This window comes from Lolium perenne, chromosome 2 (genome assembly GCF_019359855.2).
Source record: "Lolium perenne isolate Kyuss_39 chromosome 2, Kyuss_2.0, whole genome shotgun sequence".
NCBI classification, from domain to species: Eukaryota; Viridiplantae; Streptophyta; class Magnoliopsida; order Poales; family Poaceae; genus Lolium; species Lolium perenne.
In genome coordinates, this window is record NC_067245.2 from 198,187,521 (window position 1) to 198,210,908 (window position 23,388).

Sequence of the window (23,388 nt, forward strand, 5' to 3'; positions counted from 1 at the left end):
CACCTGCTTACCATTTACAAGTGTTTAAAAGCTACCTTGTATGCATCAATGTTGTGGTTTAATACAACTACACATTGGTCATAGTACTCATGTTAATTAGTAAAAGTTTAGTCCTTCATCAGCACAACAGTACATCCTATTTCATTCTCTTGTTTGCATTTTTAGTATATTACCATCACACAGTGCCAAATGTGTGTCTCAAATTTCTTATGGGAATTAATGTCTGTCTCTTCATTTACGCTGAAGTCATTATATGTCACCTTTTCTATTATAAATTCAGAACCTCTTCATCCGAAGCTTTCTGGTGCTGTTCTTGTCTGTTCTGTGCCTCCCTCAGGAAACAGGTACGCAAATTGTTGTTTGATACACATTTACCAGCTTATGATACTATTGTTATGATGTAACTCTTTTGTGTCATCCTCCAGTGGATTGGTATGGCGTTACCTTTTGACTAAACCAATTGCTGCTGTCAAGGTAAACAAAACTCCAATTTCTTCCTTGACTTTTGTTATTCTGCTGTTTTATAATTTCAGTACAGTACTCCGATGCCCTGCATCTATAAGAAAAAAAATCTAGTGTTTACTTTAGCTCCTATGGTGGGTGTTTTGCTCGATGTTCACTTGTCTGAAATTTTATTAGTTGATAGTTAATCCTGTTACAGGTGTGAATTGCCTTGAACATTTACTTACCATACAATCAGCGATCAATTTCCTTTCGAGTACCTCCAGATTTTTCTTAATGTTGAGTGCTTGCTAATTATAGCATCAAGTGCTGAACAAATTTAGTGAAGCTTCCCTTGGCAATGCTCTGTACAAAACACCATGCTTATTGCCAGTCATTTCTTCATCTTGTACAATTGGCCTGAACTAAGTATGCTTATTTTAATGCCCACAGTTCTCCTTTGTCGGTGGATGTTTTCATTGATACACAATTTATTGCACCTGAATTACTGACCATATTTCCTGACTTTCTTTCCTTCTCTTTACAAGTTAATTTAAATTGTTTTCTTTCATAAAAAGGATTGATATGAATATCGGTGCGTATATGATCATACACTTCATGTGGACGTGACCATTACTTTGCTTCAACCAAGGAAATTCATGTGTCTCTTCACACCTTTAGTATTTAATACTACATTAATGTGCGTAGCTTTGTTGGCACATACACATGAAATTGTATCCATCTTTTTTTTTGCGAATGAAAATTGTATCCATCTTGCTATCAGGTTACTCTCAGCTTGGCTGCAAAAGCGTATGCAAATTCATTGCCTCTCTGCAAGGAAACATTTTTCTCATCAGAAATGGATGACGAACTAGTCCTGAGGTATTGCTCTCTGCCATGCCATTTACATTTTTCACGGAACATTTTGAATATTAGGCTATAAACTTTCCCACAAAAAAGGTTATAAACTTGAACATGACTGCTATCAGGGTTGGTGTACCTGTACGGTGCACCACTGAAAGGGTTATTACTGGTACCGCTCTGCCGACTGAATGGAGTCTCTGTATATATTATTGATAACATCTTTCCTTCCTATTGCTGTTTCTCCAGTTTACTAGGCCATTTTGCTGTCTAAGTTTCTCTTTTCTTGTGATGGCATTAACATTTACAACATGTTGCAGGTATCAAGGTCTAATGAAGAACAGCTCGAAGTTGCCACTGTTTGACTTAAGGAAACTCAATGCATCATTGCCTGTACCTTCCGCGGCAAACGGTACATTAGAAGTTCTTGTCATGGGTGCAAGCAATGATTTCATTGTCGTGAGTGAACCCACCTCCGAAGCAAATTTCTAACAATATAAGGCAAATTCTTCATTTCTCATTCTCTAAACATTTCGATTATCTAGGATGCGGAAGGGCTTTCTGAAACTGCAAGATTCTACAATGTGCAACCTGTCTGTGTGGAAGGGGTAGCACATGATATGATGCTAGATTGCTCGTGGCAGAAAGGAGCTGAGATAATCCTGTCGTGGTTAGATAAACTCGCACCACGATCAGTCTAGTATTTTTCTACATCTGGTAGATTTGACATGTTGGGGCCTTTAGTCTTCTTGGATATTTGTAGTGTACTCCACGAAAACGTCTTGTATTATGGGACGGAGGGAGTGAAACCTTGTGTTTTCAGCAGTTTCTGGTTACTGCTCCGTAGATGCTTGTGTACTATGTAGCATGTTCTGAAATTTGAGAGGTTGAACAGTAGTCCAAATTTTGTTGGAAGTAGTAGTACTACTTAAGCTCAAAAGTAAATTTCTTTTCTGTGGTACTACATCCGTTAGGGGTTATAAGGCCGGTGCATATACCTAGGTTGTAAATTTGACCAACCTAATGTAAGGTATATGTTGCAAACTATATATCTAGAAAGTTTAGGTGTTCTACTTTCTATGATATAATTTTTGTGATGTATAATTATGTTACGTTGGTCAAATTGACGATCTGGGAATACAATAATACATGCTGGCCCAATGGAGGGAGTACAGTTTGAAGTTCTCCGCTAAAACTTAGTCCAAAGCTTTCTTTGAGCAAGTTCTCGCTGTAGTACATTATAAATTATTATTAGTATTTTTTGCGAGTGAACTTAAATTGTTAATTCATTGATCAGAATAAATTATTTTCAGTTTTCTAATTTGAATCAATATCATTAATTTTCATAAAGTGGCATCAACTGAATTAGCCGACAATAGGCGATGGTATGATCAAATCGTTTGAACCGCGATGTTTGGGTTTGGGACCCTCGTACTTCTTCCTATCTGTCTACCTCTCCCCTCTCCAAACACAATCTTGAGTACACGTGAAATTTCATGTGTACTGCATTTTCTGTGCTAAGGGCATCTTCAGCAGAGCGACCAGGCGGTTGAAAAATGCATCTGCATCCAAGCCTAGCGACCTGGCACATACTGATTGGTCCGTCCACCCAAATGGAAATGCGGTCCAAATATGCTCCACGAATGCGTCTGCACATATGCGCGCAAGAGCTTCTCGCACAGCCATGGTTCGCCTTCAACGCGAGTCCATGGCTAGGTTTTAGCAAGCCTTGCTGGCCCTTTTTTTTGTATTTTTATAATTATGTAAATTATGAGCTTTTAATAAATGAAAAACGTTTTTTAAGTGTCTTTCGCTGGTCGATTTTAACCATTTAAACTGACACAGACAGACGTGTAGATAATTCGTTTTTGATGTCTGATTTACGTCGGGTCGGCTCGTTAAAGATACCCTAGCTACATCTACTGCAACCAGCCCCGGCCCTATGTTTTTCGGGGCCCTTGGGCGAAGTCGATAAAAGGGCCCCTTGACGCAAATATGTGTACATATATTTACGATAAAAATAACAATAAAATAGTAGAAAATATAATAAGTATTTTTACTAGTTTAATTAACTCAAATAAAAATCAAATTACAATGACTACGTCACCAATTATATTTCAATGCTTCACAAAAAATCTTCTTCGTGTACTTCTAGATGCAAAATCATCAAGAACAATTTCAAGATCAACGTTGTTCAGGATATCCTTCTCAATACAACATGTAGCCAAGCCATTCAATCTGTCTTGTAAGATAGTTGACCTCAAACAATTTTTTAGTAATTTCAATTTAGAGAAACTTCTTTATTATCCTCATGATCTTGTTCCGGATCAGATATTGGCCTTTGATTATTGTTGTTGGCGTCAACACTATTTTTAGCTGGAAATACGTGTTTAAAACACCTCTTTGCGATTCAATAAAATGATTATCTAGCTTTCTCTTTTTCTTTTTCGCAGCACCAGACAATTGTTTTGGCATTATAAGTTTATAACACCTACAATGATGAAATAATTTACATCAAATTAGACCCTAACTAAAAGAATATGTCAAGAATTAGATGAAAATTGAGAACCAACCTGAGGTTGGGTGGCTAGGAGGGTGGTTGTACCCCCTGCCCACCAGAGTTCAAACCCCAGGTTTGATATTTGTGTGTCTCATAAAGGCAAAATTTTCATTCAGTGGGAGGCGACGTTCCGTCGTGGCAATGAGGCACCTATGGTGACTTCACAATTTCAAGATCCAATCCGCCAAATTTCAGTCTTCCGGAGGTGCTCATAGGGGTAGGGTGTGCGTGTGTGCGTTCATAGGGGTGAGTGTATGTGCGTGTATGTGAACGTCTATGTTTGTACTGTGTTTCTCAAAAAAAAGAATTAAATGAAAATTAGACAAGAGATTTAATCATGGACTTACACAGAGGGGAAAAACGCTGACAAGTGAGAAGCAATCCACGAGATATGAGAAAGACACATCCACACATAAACTAGCGATCTGTCGTCTATTCCTTTATATACGAATTGATTGAGGCAGCCAGGCAGGTAGTCGGACCGTTCGGACAAGTAGCTGCGTCACACATTTGTGCAAACTGGTGACCTCTCCACCTGAACAGCCCCGCTGGTGAATGCTTTTGATGACGATGGGAGCTGGACCGAAAGGTCAGGCATTGAATTTTTTAGGTTGTTTGCCTTTCTCACTTCCATACGAAACATTTTTCCATACCCACAGTATAGTATAGAGAAGGTCCGGTCCTGGGCCCCCCTTGGCCTAGGCCCTAGGCGGCTGCCCATGCCTGCCATGGGTCAGGGCCGGCCCTGACTGCAACGCTCTTGAAACCTCGCGTCCACGCGGCAGGTTTCCTCAGCCCCACGGCACGTAGCAGTGCAGTGCAGGCGCAGCACTACGGCGGCCTCCAGAAAAAACAGCCGATTTCCCCACGCTCGCGAAATCCGTCCGCCTTGGCCGGCAAAAGACACGCGCTCATCGCTCATCTCTGCTCCGCTATCCACTTCCCGCTCCACCCAAATGCCGCTCCTCCCACCCCCGCCCACCTCCACCGCCACGCTCCCCCGCCTCCACCTCCGCCTCCCGCTCCTCCGCCGCGCCGCCCCCCGCCCTCCACGCCACCTACTGCCGCCACCCGCCGCAGGCGCCCTCCCTCCACCCGCCCCCGACGCGCTCCTCCCGACCCAGGCCACGGGCCTCGTGGCCGCCTCGCAGGCCAACTTCATGCGCGTCATCGTCGCCTCCACGGCCCCGGGCCTGGAGCAGCACCGGGGCGCCGACCTGCTCTGCGTCGTGCGCGCGCTGCTCAAGAAGATCCGCCGCCGCGTGCTCGTCGGGGACCGGGTGCTCGTGGGCGCCGTCGACTGGGCCGGCCGCCGCGGCGTCATCGAGGACGTCTTCCAGCGCCGCACCGAGGTCGCCGACCCGCCCGTCGCCAACGTCGACCGCATCGTCCTCCTCTTCTCGCTCGACCAGCCGCAGCCCGAGCCCGCCACGCTCACCAGGTTCCTCGTCGACGCCGAGTCCGCGGGCATTCCCTTCCTGCTCGTCTTCAACAAGGTCGAGCTCGTCGACCAACAGGTACACTCGCCTCGAGCCAGATTTTTTTTATTCTAGGTGAAGCATAGAAAGTCCATACATGTCATGGTCGAGTTAGATGCATAATTGCAGTTAAGCTTACACAGTATCAATGACCCATTTAGGGCAAGGTTACTCATCAGTGACGAAGCCGTCGGTGCAATATACTCAATCTGGCAGCTTCAAATTTCTAGTTAATAGATGGTAGACAAAACCTACATTGCTACTTAGTCACTAGAGGTACTTACGTACATCTAGTTAATCTTGGGATGGATCACATTGGAAGGTCCTCAGCTCCAGCGTGTTGGCTTCTTCTTTTGTAACTTAGATCAATCACTTAAACCAATTATGGGTAAGTACTAAATTACTACGGACTGAACATATATCGACCAGCTCTTGAATTGATTGCTAAACAGTTACTCATTTCTATAGGATGGTGTAAATTAGCAATTATAGTTTAGTGCATTGCACTGGAGTTGTAAGGAGTGGATAGGAACATGGATATAAGAGCTGATTCAGTAGTTTGTTGTGTGGTGGTGCTCAATGAACTGGGAAGAGGAACAACGCATCTAGGTGCTACAGCCACGAGAGCATAGTGGCAGGGTTGTGGAGTTCATACGGACGCGATCCAGTCTTGACCCCTGGGTGTGGCAGCGGTGTGAAAATCACTCTTATCAAAAAACGGGGGAAAAAAAAAAACGAAGGTGGGTGTTCTTGTTTGCACTGAAATGGTTCTGTTGCTTGCAGCACTGACATATTCTGCCTAACAGTGTCTGTATCATACTTAAAAAATAGAGCAATGGTTTAGAGCGAACATAACATACCTGAACTAGGGTTTTCCCTTGCTCATATGCTTTTAACTTTTTATTCATCAAATGAAACAAAGGCGTTCCATTTGAGTTATATCAATTATCAAAGGGATTTGCCTCTGAACCAAGAGAGAATAAAGCTTAAGAGGCTACCTGAGACACCTACAGATAAAATCCTAAGGCATGAACAAGACACAGTTCCCTGGTCCATACAGCATACAGCTAATTTGATTGTCTTGCGACAGACGGTGCAAACATCCTTTAGATGGCACCCCTTTTGGTGCACAAAGCAGCACACCGGCACCTGTGCACTATCTGGTGTCTGCTGATGATAAATTCTAAGTATGGCCATTTGTCTCAGTGCCATCATGGATAAAAAGCATACATTGAAGTTAATTTCTCTTTTATTTGAATATTAAGTATCAGAGAATTGCGATTTGGTGCATGCCCAACATGTGTTCATCATTGTTTTCTGAAAGGATCAACATCATACATTCACACTTTTTGTTTCCCTCACGGAAGTGCAAGTTTGAGCAATCAGAATGTGCAATTGGCCAAGTTCACTATAGCTTGGTATTGACCTGATTTGTATTTGTACGCCTTTGCTGATGCTTTGTAAATGGGTTTCTGCAGACCATTTCGTACTGGAGAGACAGGTTGAAGAGCTGGGGTTATGATCCACTCTTCATAAGTGTTAATCAGAGTTCTGGATTAGGTGCTCTTGAAGAGATGTTGGAAGGACAGACAACTGTAGTTGTTGGTCCAAGCGGTGTAGGAAAGTCCAGTCTGATTAATGCCTTGAGATGCAACCAAAATATTTCAGAAGAAGATCCAATACATCAACTTGTTGAGCAGGTAACTGTTATATCATTTCAAATTGCACTTAACCCCCGGCATATCGTCATCAGTTTCATGTAACGGAGGTTTAGCCGATACTTTCACTTAATCACACGTGTTTGTATATTTCGCTGTGTTTTTCCTAGCCTTATGGCCTAGATTTGTCCGATCAGGTGTTCCAATGGCACATATGTCAGGATTATTTCTAGCACATAAATTTATTGATATGGACATATGGCACTAAGTTGGTCTAGCTTGTGGAGTTGGAGGCGAAGCATGGTGAAGATAGTGCGTTGTTGTCTGTTTTATGTGGATGCCGTAGTCATTTTCTTCATATCTTTGATATTATGTAGGATTACCTTTTTTGCGAATAGGATTACCTGTATTTGACATGTTTTATTAGTTTTTTCCGTTGTTGCGAAGTTTCGCAACCTATTTGTTGAAATCTATCTCAATGTGGACACTGAAATCCCTTGTTTGTGGACATTATTTTCAGAATAGTAAATGGTTTGGTGAACAACGTGTTGGAACTGTGTCCAAGAAAAGTGGCAAAGGAAAGCACACCACACGTCATGTTTCATTGCTTCCGATAGTTGATGGAGGTTTTCTTGCTGATACTCCTGGATTTAATCAGCCTAGTCTGATGAAACTGACCAAACAGGGTCTTGCAGAAACTTTTCCTGAGGTTTGTTCACTTGATGCTCTGTTGTTACAAGTACTTTATTTAATTCCAACATATCTGCATGGACAATTATTTTCTATGAAGGTTACACTCTAGTTTGACGTGACATTTGCATAATTGTGTTTTTCTTGAAGTGAAACAGTGGGAGAGTTTCCCACAGCATTTTTTATTTATTAATAAGGCTATGGTATAATATTTACAAATTTACAAGGATGAAAAGGATGAAAAGGAGAAAAGAAAATATCACAATTGAGTTTGTAGCCAGTTTTTGAGCTGATCTGAATATTTCATTTTCATCCTGAAAACAACTAGTGCCAATTCATCTAGGAAAGTCCTTTTCCAATTTTGGAAAGTAGCATCTTGTGCTCAGAAACTTTGTGATTCCTGATGATCCAAATTCCCCAGGATGTCAGGACTCAGGATGATTATTTCCATGTAGACAGGCAAATTCAGTTTGTTCTTTATGCAGGATTGTGTATTAATTTTTGTTTTTCCTAATTTTTGCATCCAGATAAGAAGGATGCTCGAAGAAAATGAGCCCTCACAGTGCTTATTTAATGACTGTGCTCACATTGGTGAACGTGGCTGTGTTGTCAAAGGTGATTGGGAAAGATACCCATACTATCTGCAGTTGCTTGATGAGATCAAAATCAGAGAATCCTTCCAGTTACGAACATTTGGAACTAAAAGGGAAGGTGATGTCAGGTAATTTTTGTTTCCTTTATGATTATGCACACTAGTCCCCAGATGCACTGCCTTTTCTTTTCTTGTATTAGTCTGTGGCTTCAACTTTTGAAAAGAGTTTCAACAAATATTCTGTAGCGTATCAACCAAATAAAGCCGAATGTTTCGAGGACAGGTTAACTGTTTCAGTTGGCAAGGTTTAATGCATTATAGTGAATGAAATCTACCATAGGCCAGTAGGCCCTAGGTTATCTATTTGATACAGATATATGATTAGCATTTGACGGTCTTTCCATAATTCTGGTGGCAGACATTCTATATGCTGATTTTTTCTGATGCGCAATCATTTGGGTGTTTAATTTGCTTAGGTTCCATACATACTACGCCACCTGTTTCATTGGCCTCGGAACATTTCGTTTAGAAATATCTGTCCATTGAGGGAATCAAGACTAGTTAATGGAATGTTTTCACTCTCTACCCTACTTTAAAGCTTTGAAAAGTTTTAAGTAACTGTACAATGCCAATTCGTAAGGGTGTGCGTGGTTTTTTGTCATCAACTTACGCTTATGTTAGACATATATGTTAATGTACTATACAACATCATGTTGACAGATTGTCTTAATAACTGTTTCCTCCATAACAAAGTTCCTACCCTTGATGGATGCTAATTTGTATGTGTGTTAACAATGCAAACATACCCATATTGCTTCAGATACAAAACAGGTACCTTGGGTGTGAAGCAAGCTGAGCCTCGCCTTCAACTGAAAAAGCACAGGAGGGTGTCCAGGAAGAGGATGAACCAATCGATTCTGGATGATATTGATGCTGAAATGGATGACCCTGATGATGACTATGAGTTCGGTGTGAGCCGACGCGCTGGCAAACGGTGAAGCCGGTTCCTGATCTAACAAACTCTAAACAGTGTCAAGAAGCAAACTACGGATGATGTACATAGCTGGCTTTCTATCGCGGCGTCCTTAACTGTACTGAAGTACTTCCTCCTATCCATAATAAGTGTCGAAGATTTCATACCAAGTCAGTATAACTTTTGTACTAAGTTCCCGACACTTATTATGGATCGGAGGGAGTAGCAAAGTTTTGCAAATAGAAATTTGTAGAGGAGGGGATTATAGAAATGTGCTCCAGATGGTGATGATCAGTACTTGTTATGGTCGGTCTGACCTATACACGTAAGAAGCCCACTAGTGGCTAGTTGTGGGCTTAGCCTAAGTAAATTAGGGGCTTAGTTCAAGTAAATTAGGGTTTAGAGGAGGCCGTCCTCCTATATAAACACATGTACCCTTCGTGATTAATTTATCAATATTCAGTATCATACTGTCTCGTCTCCTGAAGGGAGACGGGAGACTCCTTGCGCCTAGCCGCACCCAACCCTAGCCGCCGCCTCCTTCCTCCGCGACGGCGCCCAGCCGCCGGCGCCGAGCCCTCCAGCCTCTCCACCCTCACTTCCACCCTTACAACCTCCGCCCTAGACCCGGTAGAACCCTAACCCCTACCACTTTGGTATCAGATTGCCTAGGTCTAATGAGTTCCAACAGCCTCCCCGTCACCCCCATCACCGCCACGTCCACCGCCGCCACCAACACCACCCCCGCCACCTCCGCCGCCATGACAGGCGACCACGCGCCGCCGCCGCCACCGACGGAGACCGGGGGGCTGCCGCCGCCGCCGCCACCAAAGCCGCCGCCGCCGCCCCACGAGCCTCGACCTCCCGCCCGCTACACCGGCGGACCTCGCCGACGCCTCCGCGCCATCCGCTTCGAGCTCGCGGAGATCAAAGCCGGCCGCACCCGCCGCCCCCACCGGCCGCCGTCCCGGCCCTGTCCGCCACCCCGACACCGCCCGCCTCCGTCGCCAGCAAGGGCCGCCCCGCGTGATGGCCGCCATCGCCCTCGCCAATCCCCACATGGACCGACGCGTCGCCCGTCTACACTCAGACTACGGCGCTGATGACGGTTCAGCAGCCCGCCCACACCCTTGGCGGTCCTGGCGGGTTTGCTGCCCCTTCGCCGAGAGCACGTCCGTCACCCCGGGCCGCCAGGAGGGCGCCTACGGGGTCACACCTCTTGCGCAGCAGCTGCCCCGCTTCACCAAGCTGGAGTTCGCCACCTACGACAGCGCCACCGACCCCCTGAACTGGCTGAACCAGTGTGAGCAGTTATTTCGGGGGCAGCGGACGCTCAGCACCGACCGCACGTGGATCGCCTCCTATCACCTACGGGGCGCCGCGCAGACTTGGTACTACGCCCTCGAGCAGGACGAGGGCGGGATGCCGTCCTGGGAGCGTTTCCGCGACCTGTGCCTCCAGCGGTTTGGGCCGACCCTCCGCGGAAGCCGCCTCGCCGAGCTAGGACGCCTCGCCTTCACCACCACGGTCCAGGACTTCGTCGATCGCTTTCAGGCGCTCGCGTGCCATGCCCCGGGCGTCTCGGCGCGGCAGCGCGCCGATCTCTTCGTCGGCGGCCTCCCCGACTACATCCGCGTCGACGTCGAGATGCGCGAGCCTACGGACCTGCAGACGGCCATGTACTACGCACGGGCCTACGAGCAGCGCGCCATCGCCATGCAGTAGGTCTACGCGCAACGTGGCAGCGCTCGTCCCGCGCTCCGACCCGCCCCGAAGCCCACCGCCCCGCCGCGCCCCGCGCCGTCGCTGCGCCCGCGGGCCCTCCTGCGCCGACTCGCCCCTTCAAGCGGCTGACGGCTGCGGAGCAGCTCGAGCGGCGCCGCAAAAGGCTATGCTTCAACTGCGACGAGCAGTACGGGCCGGGCCACATGTGCGCCCGCCTCTTCTACCTGGAGACCGTCGACGACGCTGACGTGGAGGCCCTCACCACCGAGCTCGCGGCCGCCACCGTCACTGAGGCCGGTGTCACGACCTATGCGCCGGTCGACGCGTCCGCCTTCGTCGTCTCTCTTCATGCTATGGTGGGCATCAAGACGGCAAAGACGATGCTGCTCCCGGTGACGATCAATGGGGCGCGTCTCACTGCGCTGGTGGACACGGGCTCGACGCACAACTTCCTGTCCAACACCGCCATGCGCCGCCTCGCTCTCCAGCCGGCGGGATCGGAGAAGTACAGCGTCACCGTCGCCAATGGGGACCGTCTTACGTGCCAGGGCGTGGCGCGACAGGTTCCCGTGCTCGTAGGCGACGAGCCATTCTCCATCGACTGCGTCGGCATCGACTTGGGCTGCTACGACTTCATCCTCGGCCTCGACTTCCTGAGCACCTTAGGCCCCATCCTGTGGGACCTCGACGTGCTGTCCCTCATCTTCTGGCGTGAGGGCGGCCGCCGTGTTCACTGGACGGGCTTGGGCAGCACTGGCGCCTCCCCGCAGCTCCACCTGATGGCCGCCGCGCTTGACGAGGCGCACCCGCTCCTGGCCGACTTGCTGCAGCAGCACGGCGACCTCTTCGACGAGCCGCAGGGCCTCCCTGCCTCGCGGCCCTATGACCACCGCATACACCTGCTGCCGAACACGGCGCCCGTCGCTGTGCGGCCGTACCGGTACCCCCAGCTGCAGAAGGACGAGCTCGAGCGCCAGGTGGCGGTCATGCTAGCACAGGGCATCATTCGGATTTCGACGTCGCCGTTCTGCGCCCCCGTGCTCCTTGTGCGCAAGGCCGACAGCACGTGGCACTTCTGCATCGACTTCCGCGCCCTCAACACCGTCACGTCCAAGGACAAGTTCCCCATCCCCGTCGTGGATGAGCTCCTGGACGAGCTGCATGGCGCGCGCTTCTTCACCAAGCTCGACTTGCGCTCGGGCTATCATCAGGTGCGCATGCACCCGGACGACATCGCCAAGACGGCGTTCCGCACTCACCATGGCCACTACGAGTTTTTGGTGATGCCTTTCAGCCTCTCCAACGCGCCGACGACCTTCCAGGCCCTGATGAACGACGTGCTCAGCCCCTACTTACGCCGCTTTGTGCTTGTTTTCTTTGATGATATTTTGATCTACAACGCATCCTAGGCGGAGCACCTACAGCACGTGGCCATCATCTTCAACGAGCTTCGAGCGCATCGTCTACATCTCAAGCGCCCGAAGTGTTCGTTTGGCATGACCTCCGTCGCGTACTTGGGCCACGTCATCTCCGCCGACGGTGTCACGATGGACGCGGACAAGGTCACCGCCGTCGCCGCCTGGCCGACGCCCCAGTCGCCGCGAGCTCTTCGCGGATTTTTGGGCCTCGCGGGATACTACCGGCGGTACATCCAGGACTTCGGCCTCATCGCCGTGCCTCTCACGCGCCTGCTTCGCCGCGACGCCTTCTCCTGGGACGAGGAGGCGGCCACGGCCTTCGCCGCCCTGCAGCGGGCACTCACGATGGGCCCCGTTCTTCAGATGCCGGACTTCGACGAGCCGTTCGTGGTGGACTGCGATGCCTCCGGCATCGGCTTCGGCGCCGTCCTTCACCAGGGCGAGGGGCCACTCGCTTTCTTCAGCCGCCCCTTCGCCGCGCGCCACCACAAGCTCGCCGCATATGAGCGCGAGCTGATCGGGCTGGTCCAGGCGGTGCGCCACTGGCGGGCGTATCTTTGGGGCCGAACGTTCCGTGTGCGCACGGACCACTACAGCCTGAAGTTCTTGCTGGATCAGCGCCTCTCCACAGTGCTGCAGCATCAGTGGATCAGCAAGCTCTTCGGCTTCGACTTCACCGTCGAGTACCGCCCCGGCCGCCTCAACACAGTTGCCGACGCCCTGTCCCGCCGCGACATCGACGACGCCACGGACACGCCCACGGTCGGTGCGACCCTCTGCGTCCACTCCGGGCCATCGTTCGCCTTCATCGACGAGGTTCGCCGCGCTACTGCCGAGGCCGCAGATGCGCAGCAGCTGCGCCAGCGCCTGCCGACGGCGAGCTGGCCGCGCCATGGCCCCTGGACGAGGGACTACTCCTCCATGGGCGCCGCATCTTCGTGCCGGATCATGGAGACCTGTGATACGTCCAAAATGTATCTACTTTCCCGAACACTTTTGCTATTGTTTTGCCTCTAATTTGTGTATTTTGGATACAACTAACACAGACTAACGCTGTTTTCAGCAGAATTGCTCTGGTGTCTCGTTTTTGTGCAGAAATCCAACTTTCAGGAAAATCCCCGGAATTTATCTCGAGGGTCTTATTTTTCCAGAAGAATTACGGAGCCAGAAGGGCAAGCCAGGTGGAGGCCCGAGGCCCCCACACACTAGGCCGGCGCGGCCCAGGAGGGGGGCGCGCCGCCCTAGCGTGTGCCCCCCTCGGCTGGCCTCCGACGCCCTCCTATGGACTACTTAAGGGTTTTGATCTAAAAACGCGAGAAGGGAAGTCGAAGTCGCCAGAAACCTCCCAGTACGCCGCCACCGTCGCGAAACTCCATCTCGGGACCAGAAACTCCGTTCTGGCACTCCGCCAGGACGGGGAATTGGAGGAGATCATCGCCATCATCACCACCGACGCCTCTCCATCGACCAGCAATGTTTCCCCCATCCATGTGTGAGTAATTCCCCCGCTGTAGGCTGAAGGGGATGGTAGGGATTGGATGCGATTGGTCATGTAATAGCATAAGATTGTTAGGGCATAGTGCCTAGTGTCCGTAATTGGTACTTTGATGATATTGTTGCAACTTGTTATGCTTAATGCTTGTCACTAGGGCCCGAGTGCCATGATCTCAGATCTGAACATGTTATTGTTTCATGATGATATGCATTGTTTTATGATCTTACCTGCAAGTTTATACACATGTCGCTGTCCGAAACCCGAGGCCCCGAAGTGACAGAAATCGGGACAACCGGAGGGGATGGCAGTGATGTGAGGATCACATGTGTTCACGGAGTGTTAATGCTTTGCTCCGGTACTTTATTAAAAGGAGTACCTTAATTTCCAGTAGATTCCCTAGAGGCTCGGCTGCCACCGGCTGGTAGGACAAAAGATGTTGTGCAAGTTTCTCATTGCGAGCATGTACGACTATATACGGAACACATGCCTATGGATTGCTTAGTGCTTGGACACCGTTTTATTATTATCTGCAAATGCCCTGTTTGATTGTTACATGAGTTTCTCTCATCCATGCAACACCCGTCATCATTCCCTGTGCCTACAGTATTTTCATCCCGCTGTTTACTATAATCACTACTGCTGTCTTTGTTACTCTGCTACTGTTATTTCACTACTGCTACTGCTATAAACTGTTACTACTGATAAACTCTTGCGAGCAAGTCTATTTCCAGGTGCAGCTGAATTGACAACTCCGCTGTTAAGGCTTTCAAGTATTCTTTGTCTCCCCTTGTGTCGAATCAATAAATTGGGTTTTACTTCCCGCGAAGACTGTTGCGATCCCCTATACTTGTGGGTCATCAAGGCTATTTTCTGGCGCCGTTGCCGGGGAGCATAGCTTTATTTGGAAGTTCACTTGGATTGATATTGTTCGCTGCAAATTCTCCATCATGGGTAAATCTCGCGATCCTAAAGTCGCCATATTACCATCCACTACAAGAAAATGTACAACTCTGAGTACCTCTGCTACTCTTGATTCGCCATCTGTGATAAGTCAACTTGTTTCACCGCCGCAAGCTTCACTTGCTGGTACTTCTGCTGAATCTGAAAACTCTCATAATATTGATAATGTTTCTGCTGTGCTTGATGATAGTGGTTCATTGGGATCCTTTCTAGATGCTACAATTGCTAGATCTAGACAAATTGAAAATACTGAAACTCCTAATGCTGCTACACCTGTTAATTCACCTGAGTCTGTTGATTACTCTAGTGATGATCCTGATGAGGATTACGTGGAGCTTAATGATGATTTTATTGATAAATGCAATGCTATTACTGATGCAAGAAAAATTAAAAAAATTCTTGCACAACATACTGTTAGATATAAGCTATCTCCTGATCCTAAATTTGCCACATCTCCTATAAACATTAAGGATGAAGATTATGATTTTTCTCTTGATCTATCTCATATAGCTATTGTAGAGAAAACACCCTTTTGTGGTACTGAAAAAGAAAGTGCTGTAGAACACATGAATGAACTTTCTTCTATGAGTAGCTTGTTTTCTGATGATGTCAAGATGCGCACTTATTTTGTTGCTAAATTTTTTCCTTTCTCATTAAAGGATGATGCTAAAACTTTTGTATAATAATTTACCTCCTGGTTCTATTAAAAGTCCAGGTGATTTGCTTAATGTTTTCTTTCGGAAATACTTTCCTGCTAGTGCTCAACATGCTGCTTTACAGAAAATTTATAGCTTTGACCAGGAAGATGAAGAGAAATTGCCTGAAGCATGGGCAAGATTTTGCTCTCTTATCAGAGCTCGACCTGGACATGATTTGGAAAAGTATGATTTACTTGATATATTTTATAGTGGACTAACCTTTGAGTCTAGAGCATATTTGGATAGTTGTGTTGGTTGTGTTTTCAGGAAAAAAACTCCAGACGAAGCTGAAGAATTATTGGCTAAAATAGGCCGGAATCATGATGATTGGACTACACCTGAACCAACTCTGATGCCAATATTGAAGAAGAAGGGTTTGATTAAATTGAATGATGAAGATATGAGGGAAGCCAAGAAATCTCTTAAGGAGAAAGGAATTAAATCCGAAGATGTGAAGAACTTACCTCCCGTAGAAGATTTATGCGAGATAATTCCCCCTTCATCCATGATTGAGGTAAACTCCCTTCAACGCTTTACTAGAGAAGATATTGCGTATTCAAAACCTCCTGCTCAATGCTTAGATGAGTTTGATAATTATATTGTTAAGCAAGAAAATTTTAATATGAGAGTAGAGAATCATTTAATGGAAAATTCTCAAGCTATTAGCAATTTGCATGATATTGTGGAGAGAACCTCCAATGATGTTAAGATGCTTGTTAAACATTTTCAAATGGTGCAAACTCAAATTGATCAACTCACTAAAGTGCAAAATGACTTGTTAAAAAATAATTCTAAAGAGAAACATGCTTATGAAGTAACAACTAGAGGCGGTGTTTCTACTCAGGATCCTCTATATCCTGAAGGGCATCCCAAAAGAGTTGAACAAGATTCTCAACGAATTGAACCTAGTGCTCCTTCTAAGAAAAAGAAAAAGAAACATAAAAATGTTGTAGACTCCTCTGAACCTGTTAATGATCCTAATAGTATTTCTATTTCCGATGCTGAAACCGAAAGTGGTAATGAACATGATAATGATAATGATAAGAATGATGCTTCTGATAAAGAAGAGGTTGAAGATGAACCTGAAAAGCATGCTAAAAATAAAAAGTATACTAAAGAATATTTTATTACTAAGAAACATGGTAATGAAAGGGAACCGTGGGTTCAAAGACAAATGCCTTTTCCTGCTAAGAAACTAAAATCAAAGGAAGAAGAACACTATAATAAATTCTGTGATTGGATGAAACCTTTATTCTTGCAAATCCCTTTGACTGATGCTATTAAATTGCCTCCTTATTCAAAGTATATGAAAGATATTGTCTCTAACAAAAGGAAAATTCCTAATGAGGAGATTTCCACTATGCTTGCTAATTACTCTTTCAATGGCAAAGTTCCAAAGAAGTTGGGCGACCCAGATATACCCACCATTCCTTGTTCTATTAAGAATAACTATGTTAGAACTGCTTTATGTGATTTGGGAGCTGGTGTTAGTGTTATGCCTTTTTCTCTTTACAAGAGACTTTATTTAGATAAGTTGATACCGACCGATATATCTTTGCAAATGGCTGATAAATCTACTGCTATTCCTGTCGGTATATGTGAGGATGTCCCTGTTCAAGTTACTAATAACTGCTTGATACTAACTGATTTTGTTGTGTTGGAAATGCCTGAAGATGATAATATGTCTATTATTCTTGGGAGACCTTTTCTTAACACCGCAGGGGCTGTTATTGATTGCAATAAAGGAAAAGTGACTTTCAATGTTGATAACAAGGAGCATACCGTCTATTTCCCCAAGAGGATTGATAAAGTATGTGGAGTTAATACTATTTCTAATGTGAGAACTATCAAAGTTGGAACTATTGATTGTCCTATATATGAGCCTAAAGAAGGATATCAAAATCTCATGATTGGATCCATATCAATACAATTCAAGGTAACATGATTGATTTGAGGTTTATTTCTTCTTATGCTATGTAAAATTTATTTGGTGGCAAGACTTGATCAACCTTGTTAACAAATACTTTTTATATGCATAGAGGAGCTAAACAACATTTCTTTCTTCCTTCACTTGTTCTACTTGTTGTAGCACTTTTGTTTTGCAAAGTTCTTTAGTTAATTAGAGATTTCAAAATCTTTTTCAGTCCAGTAATAATAAACTCAACACCAAGAAATGTGCATTTTTCAAAGTTTTTTAAAATTTACAAATATTATACTGTTGGTCTTATTTTCGAAAACGCACCTGGGAGCACCTGGGGATGACCAGTGGGGCACCCCAGGGTGGCACCTCACAGGCCGGCGCGGCCTGGAAGGGGGGCGCGCCACCCTAGCGTGTGGGCCCCTCCTTGCCTCACTTATTCATCTCTTCCTCCCACTCTCTTCTCTCTCCCAAAAAAACTCGCACCAGTTTCCTCTCACTCGCGTTTCTGCTCAAGAGCTCAAGATTTCTCGATCTCTTTGCTCAGCCCAGATTTCTGTCTGAAATTTGGCACATTTCCTCTCCGGTATGTGACTCCTCCGATTATCCAAGTAGAATTTTGTTTCGTTGAGTATATCTTGAATATTTTGCTGCTGTAGGTAACATGTTTAGTGAGCTTGCATGCTTGTTCTAAGTTGTAGAAACTAGTTTTGATGCATGATTAGCACTCTAGCAAGTTCCTATAGTAGTTTCCCTCAATTATATGTCACCAAATCTAATTTTATAATGTTTGTTGAAAAATTTCAGAAAATGGAGTGGAATAGGCATCAACTAAACCAACAAGAATTGGAGGTGCAATAAGTCATGAGAGTTAACCGCGAAGAGGGAGTATACCCCTCTTACTACCCGTGCACAGATTTCATGAGAAGTGCAGGAATCTTGCGAGATGTTCAGAATCTAATTTCTCGTGCAGGGTTGGATGATTTTGTTGTTGGTGAACCATGCCAATATGCAAAATTGACTATGTCTTTAGTGCATGATTTTGAATTCAATTGGTCTCAATCTAACCCCATGGTTCGGTACAAAATTTATAATAAAACTGTCAACTTGCCATTCGATGATTTTTGTGCAGCAATTAGAGTGCCGCAATGGGGATCATGCGAGAAGATAAGGGGATCGCCACAAGAGCTCTTGAACCTCTTCAAGATGATTTGTCATGGAAGAAGCTTCTCAGAGGATGGTGGTAAAATCAGTAGTATTCAACTCCCGGCTATTCGTTACTTTGCTTATTTCATCACCAAATGCGTTCTTGCTAGAAAGAGTGCAAGTAAATTATCTATCCAAGATTTAGCTTTTCTAGCTGCTGCATTGCAAGGTAATAAGACCTATAACTTGGGTGCTTTGATAGACTATAGACTTTCTACTAACCGTCAGAGAGGAGGAATTTGCGGAGGTCTCATCGCCTCTCGTTTATTAGCTATGCATGGTGTAGAACCTCATCATCTTGATATTCAGCTTCCCATAGAGAAACCTGACATAGTATCCATGATTAAACATGAATTTGTTTCTGATTCATCTAATTTGGGTAACCTATTTTACAAGATAACATTTTACAAGAAAACTTGGAGGATAACTAAGAAAACTGAAAAACTAGTAGGATTGCCTGCACCTGTTCTATTTAATCTTGATTCCAGGGAGGATTGGTCAGTCACGGAGGGTGCACTAAATGCACACATAGAGGGAGGAGGCCATCATGCAAGAGACAACACAGAGGAGGCCGAGGAACACCTCGACTCGTCATCTGATGCAGCAAGTTCTTCGCATCAACATTTTGGGCATGTAGAGCCTTCACCCTTTTCTTCTGCACTGGGACCTCACTATGACTACGCCATGTATGATCCACCGGAGTGGAACAGCGACCCTCGCTAGGGTTGAACTCCACTTAGGCCAAAAGCCTAAGCTTGGGGGGAGCTATACCGGCATCACTCATTCTTTGCATATTATGGTTGCTGGATACTTGTATATACTTATTTAGTTTTTTAAGTGGTTTTCTAATAAGAGGGAGATGATATTTGGGGAAGTGCTGCCTGAAAACAGATTCTGGACTGTTACCAAAAAAATTCTCAAAAACATCCACTATGTTATTTTGCAAAGCCAATTTTTGTGCGTGTTCCCCAGGTTGTTATCTAACTTTCATTAGTTGAACACTTTTAGATTTGAGCAGCGGAAGAATTTCTTAAAAATCGATTACTTTACTGCTGTCAAGTTTGACGAATTCCTGCTGCTTTGTGTTTATGCGATTTTTCTAGTTTTCATATTCTTGTTTTTGCTTTGTTTCTTTCCTAAAACATAAAAAGACAAAAAATATTTCTGTTGTTTCTCTTCACCATTTGTTTATTTAGGTTTCTTGCTTTTACTTTGCTTTATTTGCTATCATTGGTTTGCTATAAGAAAATCCAAAACGATTTTGCTTTGTTTACTTGTTTCCTCTTGTTCTTGTTTCCAATTCGAAAACACCAAAAATATTTGCTGTTCTTCTTTGGTTTTGTAAAGTTCATTATGAGTTCAATGGTCTTCGGTGGCTGGAGCGTGGTTTTAATTTCATATTATCCAAGCTACACAAGTGAATGGCAATAATGACGATCTACGACAATTTGACTGTGGTGAGAGGCTGGTATGAACTCTATTTGTTTTCATTTTTGTACATATACTCATCCATGTGAGCATGCTTAGTTGGTTCATGTGAGGTATATGTCATTTAAGAAAGTCTAGTAGTTCATGATCTCTCATGTTTAGCTCCAATTTATTAATATGAGTAGCATGTCATGGATGCTTGCTTGTATTATTTTATTCATAAATAGGTATGACATTGTGGTATCCTCCTCTGAATAATTCATTTGAATCGACTTGGCACATGCTCACGCATGCATATGACTGAACAAAAGTCAATTAAGCCTCGATGATTTACTTTGCTTCAGAGTTCTTGCATCACTTTTATGCCTCAGTTAATTTATTTTGCCGCAAGCATGATTATGATAGTGACTGCTCTCTTGATTTGTCGCTCCCCAGTCTACTGCTAGCCTTCACTTGTACTGAGCGGGAACGCTGCTCGTGCTTCCAAACCCCTGAAAACCCAGTTATTCCAAAGTGTCCACCATAAATACCTATGCATGGCATTTCAAACCATTCCAAGTAAATTCTCATGCGACACCTTTAAACCTTCAAAATGCTTCTCAATTTGTGTTAATGTTTTATAGCTCATGAGGAAGTATGTGGTGTTTATCTTTCAACCTTGTCATTTACTTTTGACAGACTTTCGTAATAAGAGCTGGCAACGGGGTGCCCAGCCCCAACTAATAACTTCATTAATAATTCTCTTCACATGTTTTGCCCTGATTCGTCAGTAAACAACTTAATTTTGCAAATAGACACTCCTCCTTGGTATGAGATTGATGGTAGGCACCCGAGGATTCGGTTAGCCATGGCTTGTGTAAGCAAAGGTTGGGGGGAGTGTCACTCATAATAAAAACTAAAGTACATGTGTAAACAAAAGAGAAGAGGGATGATCTACCTTGCTGGTAGAAATAACGTCCTTCATGGGAGCCGCTCTTGAAAGTCTGGTTGGCGAGGTAGTTGGTGTACCCATTACCATTCGTTGACAACAACAAACACCTCTCAAAATAATTTTACTCCTGTTTTAAAATTGAAAAGCTATAGCGCATGTTAATCCCTGCTTCCCTCTGCGAAGGGTCAATCTTTTACTTTTATGTTGTGTCTCCATCCTTTCTTTGAGCACTTTCTTGAGAGCACAACTGTCATTCTTAGTATAATATGCTTGTCTCAAAATATGATTGACTGTGGTATAACTTTGATGCTTTTATCTTTCACAATCTCTATTTCTAGTCTTTCTATGAACCTCAGAGGTGCCTGGGCATTTATGTTTTGCTGATCAAATACGGGCAAGCGATATACCACTTTATCATACTCTTTTATGAACATTGCAATCCTGCTGATAGACATGATTCATGATGCTTATTATTAATTTGTTGGTACCTTTCCATGATTGACATAGCTATTGGATGATCTTATTTGCATGTATCTTATTATGAATTTCCTAAGCACTTTCCCATGTCATGAGAATATTTACATCATATGAGCAAATGTGTTCATGAAAGTTCTTTTATCGCACTCAGTTGTTAACTGAATTGCTTGAGGACAAGCAATAAGCTAAGCTTGGGGGAGTTGATACGTCCAAAACGTATCTACTTTCCCGAACACTTTTGCTATTGTTTTGCCTCTAATTTGTGTATTTTGGATACAACTAACACGGACTAACGCTGTTTTCAGCAGAATTGCTCTGGTGTCTCATTTTTGTGCAGAAATCCAACTTTCAGGAAAATCCCCGGAATTTATGTCGAGGGTCTTATTTCCAGAAGAATTACGGAGCCAGAAGAGCAAGCCAGGTGGAGGCCCGAGGCCCCCACACACTAGGCCGGCGCAGCCCAGGAGGGGGGCGCGCCGCCCTAGCGTGTGGCCCCTTCGGCTGGCCTCTGATGCCCTCCTCTGGACTACTTACGGGTTTTGATCTAAAAACGCGAGAAGGGAAGTCGAAGTCGCCAGAAACCTCCCAGTACGCCGCCACCGTCGCAAAACTCCATCTCGGGACCAGAAACTCCGTTCTGGCACTCCGCCGGGACGGGGAATTGGAGGAGATCATCGCCATCATCACCACCGACGCCTCTCCATCGACCAACAATGTTTCCCCCATCCATGTGTGAGTAATTCCCCCGCTGTAGGCTGAAGGGGATGGTAGGGATTGGATGAGATTGGTCATGTAATAGCATAAGATTGTTAGGGCATAGTGCCTAGTGTTCGTAATTGGTACTTTGATGATATTGTTGCAACTTGTTATGCTTAATGCTTGTCACTAGGGCCCGAGTGCCATGATCTCAGATCTGAACATGTTATTGTTTCATGATGATATGCATTGTTTTATGATCTTACCTGCAAGTTGTATACACATGTCGCTGTCCGGAACCCGAGGCCCCGAAGTGACAGAAATCGGGACAACCGGAGGGGATGGCAGTGATGTGAGGATCACATGTGTTCACGGAGTGTTAATGCTTTGCTCCGGTACTTTATTAAAAGGAGTACCTTAATTTCCAGTAGATTCCCTAGAGGCCCGGCTGCCACCGGCTGGTAGGACAAAAGATGTTGTGCAAGTTTCTCATTGCGAGCACGTACGACTATATACGGAACACATGCCTATGGATTGCCTAGTGCTTGGACACCGTTTTATTATTATCTGCAAATGCCCTGCTTTGATTGTTACATGAGTTTCTCTCATCCATGCAACGCCCGTCATCATTCCCTGTGCCTACAGTATTTTCATCCCGCTGTTTACTATAATCACTACTGCTGTCTTTGTTTCTCTGCTACTGTTATTTCACTACTGCTACTGCTATAAACTGTTACTACTGATAAACTCTTGCGAGCAAGTCTGTTTCCAGGTGCAGCTGAATTGACAACTCCGCTGTTAAGGCTTTCAAGTATTCTTTGTCTCCCCTTGTGTCGAATCAATAAATTGGGTTTTACTTCCCGCGAAGACTGTTGCGATCCCCTATACTTGTGGGTCATCAACCTGCGGCACCAGGCCTTGTCCTTGGCGCATTCTGCAGGTCACGAGGGCGTCCAGAAGACCCTGCACCGTCTCCGCGCTGATTTTTACATTCCAGGGGATGGCGCCCTGGTGCGAGATTGGGTGCGGGCGTGTGTCACATGCCAGCGGAACAAGACGGTGACGCTCCGTCCGGCGGGCTTACTGCAGCCGCTGGACGTGCCGTCCCAGTGTGGGCGGACATCTCCATGGACTTCATCGAGGGGCTGCCAAAGGTTGGCGGCAAGTCCGTCATCCTCACGGT

At 45.5% G+C, this 23,388-nt stretch overlaps 2 protein-coding genes across 3 annotated transcripts; both read left to right on the forward strand.

The window, feature by feature from the left end:
• Window positions 1-201: 201 nt before the first annotated feature.
• LOC139836113 (uncharacterized) lies at window positions 202-2,241 on the forward strand. The gene is made up of 5 exons (XM_071826410.1): window positions 202-344; window positions 426-474; window positions 1,226-1,323; window positions 1,623-1,761; window positions 1,848-2,241. The coding sequence occupies exons 1-5, from the start codon at window positions 220-222 to the stop codon at window positions 2,001-2,003; spliced, it is 567 nt and encodes a 188-aa protein (XP_071682511.1). The 5' UTR covers window positions 202-219; the 3' UTR covers window positions 2,004-2,241.
• A 2,555-nt stretch (window positions 2,242-4,796) lies between these two features.
• LOC127334342 (small ribosomal subunit biogenesis GTPase RsgA 1, mitochondrial) lies at window positions 4,797-9,547 on the forward strand. Of its 2 annotated transcripts, XR_007872128.1 has the most exons (6): window positions 4,804-5,379; window positions 6,819-7,040; window positions 7,519-7,707; window positions 8,216-8,409; window positions 9,101-9,379; window positions 9,473-9,547. XR_007872128.1 is itself a non-coding variant. In XM_051360779.1 (5 exons), exons 1-5 carry the CDS (start codon window positions 4,819-4,821, stop codon window positions 9,276-9,278), a joined length of 1,344 nt encoding a protein of 447 aa, XP_051216739.1. In that variant the 5' UTR covers window positions 4,797-4,818; the 3' UTR covers window positions 9,279-9,547. The 2 variants fall into 2 exon arrangements, 1 of the variants encoding a protein (XP_051216739.1); XM_051360779.1 differs by having other exon boundaries at window positions 4,797-5,379; window positions 9,101-9,547.
• Window positions 9,548-23,388: the final 13,841 nt, after the last annotated feature.

Coding starts and splice junctions, on each gene's coding strand:
- LOC127334342 (XM_051360779.1), top strand. CDS start 4,819: ATGCCGCTCCTCCCACCCCCGCCCACCTCCACCGCCACGCTCCCCCGC. Junction 7,041..7,518: donor TACATCAACTTGTTGAGCAG/GTAACTGTTATA, acceptor CATTATTTTCAG/AATAGTAAATGGTTTGGTGA. Junction 8,410..9,100: donor AAAAGGGAAGGTGATGTCAG/GTAATTTTTGTT, acceptor ATATTGCTTCAG/ATACAAAACAGGTACCTTGG.
- LOC139836113 (XM_071826410.1), top strand. CDS start 220: ATGTCTGTCTCTTCATTTACGCTGAAGTCATTATATGTCACCTTTTCT. Junction 345..425: donor GTGCCTCCCTCAGGAAACAG/GTACGCAAATTG, acceptor GTCATCCTCCAG/TGGATTGGTATGGCGTTACC. Junction 475..1,225: donor AACCAATTGCTGCTGTCAAG/GTAAACAAAACT, acceptor TCTTGCTATCAG/GTTACTCTCAGCTTGGCTGC.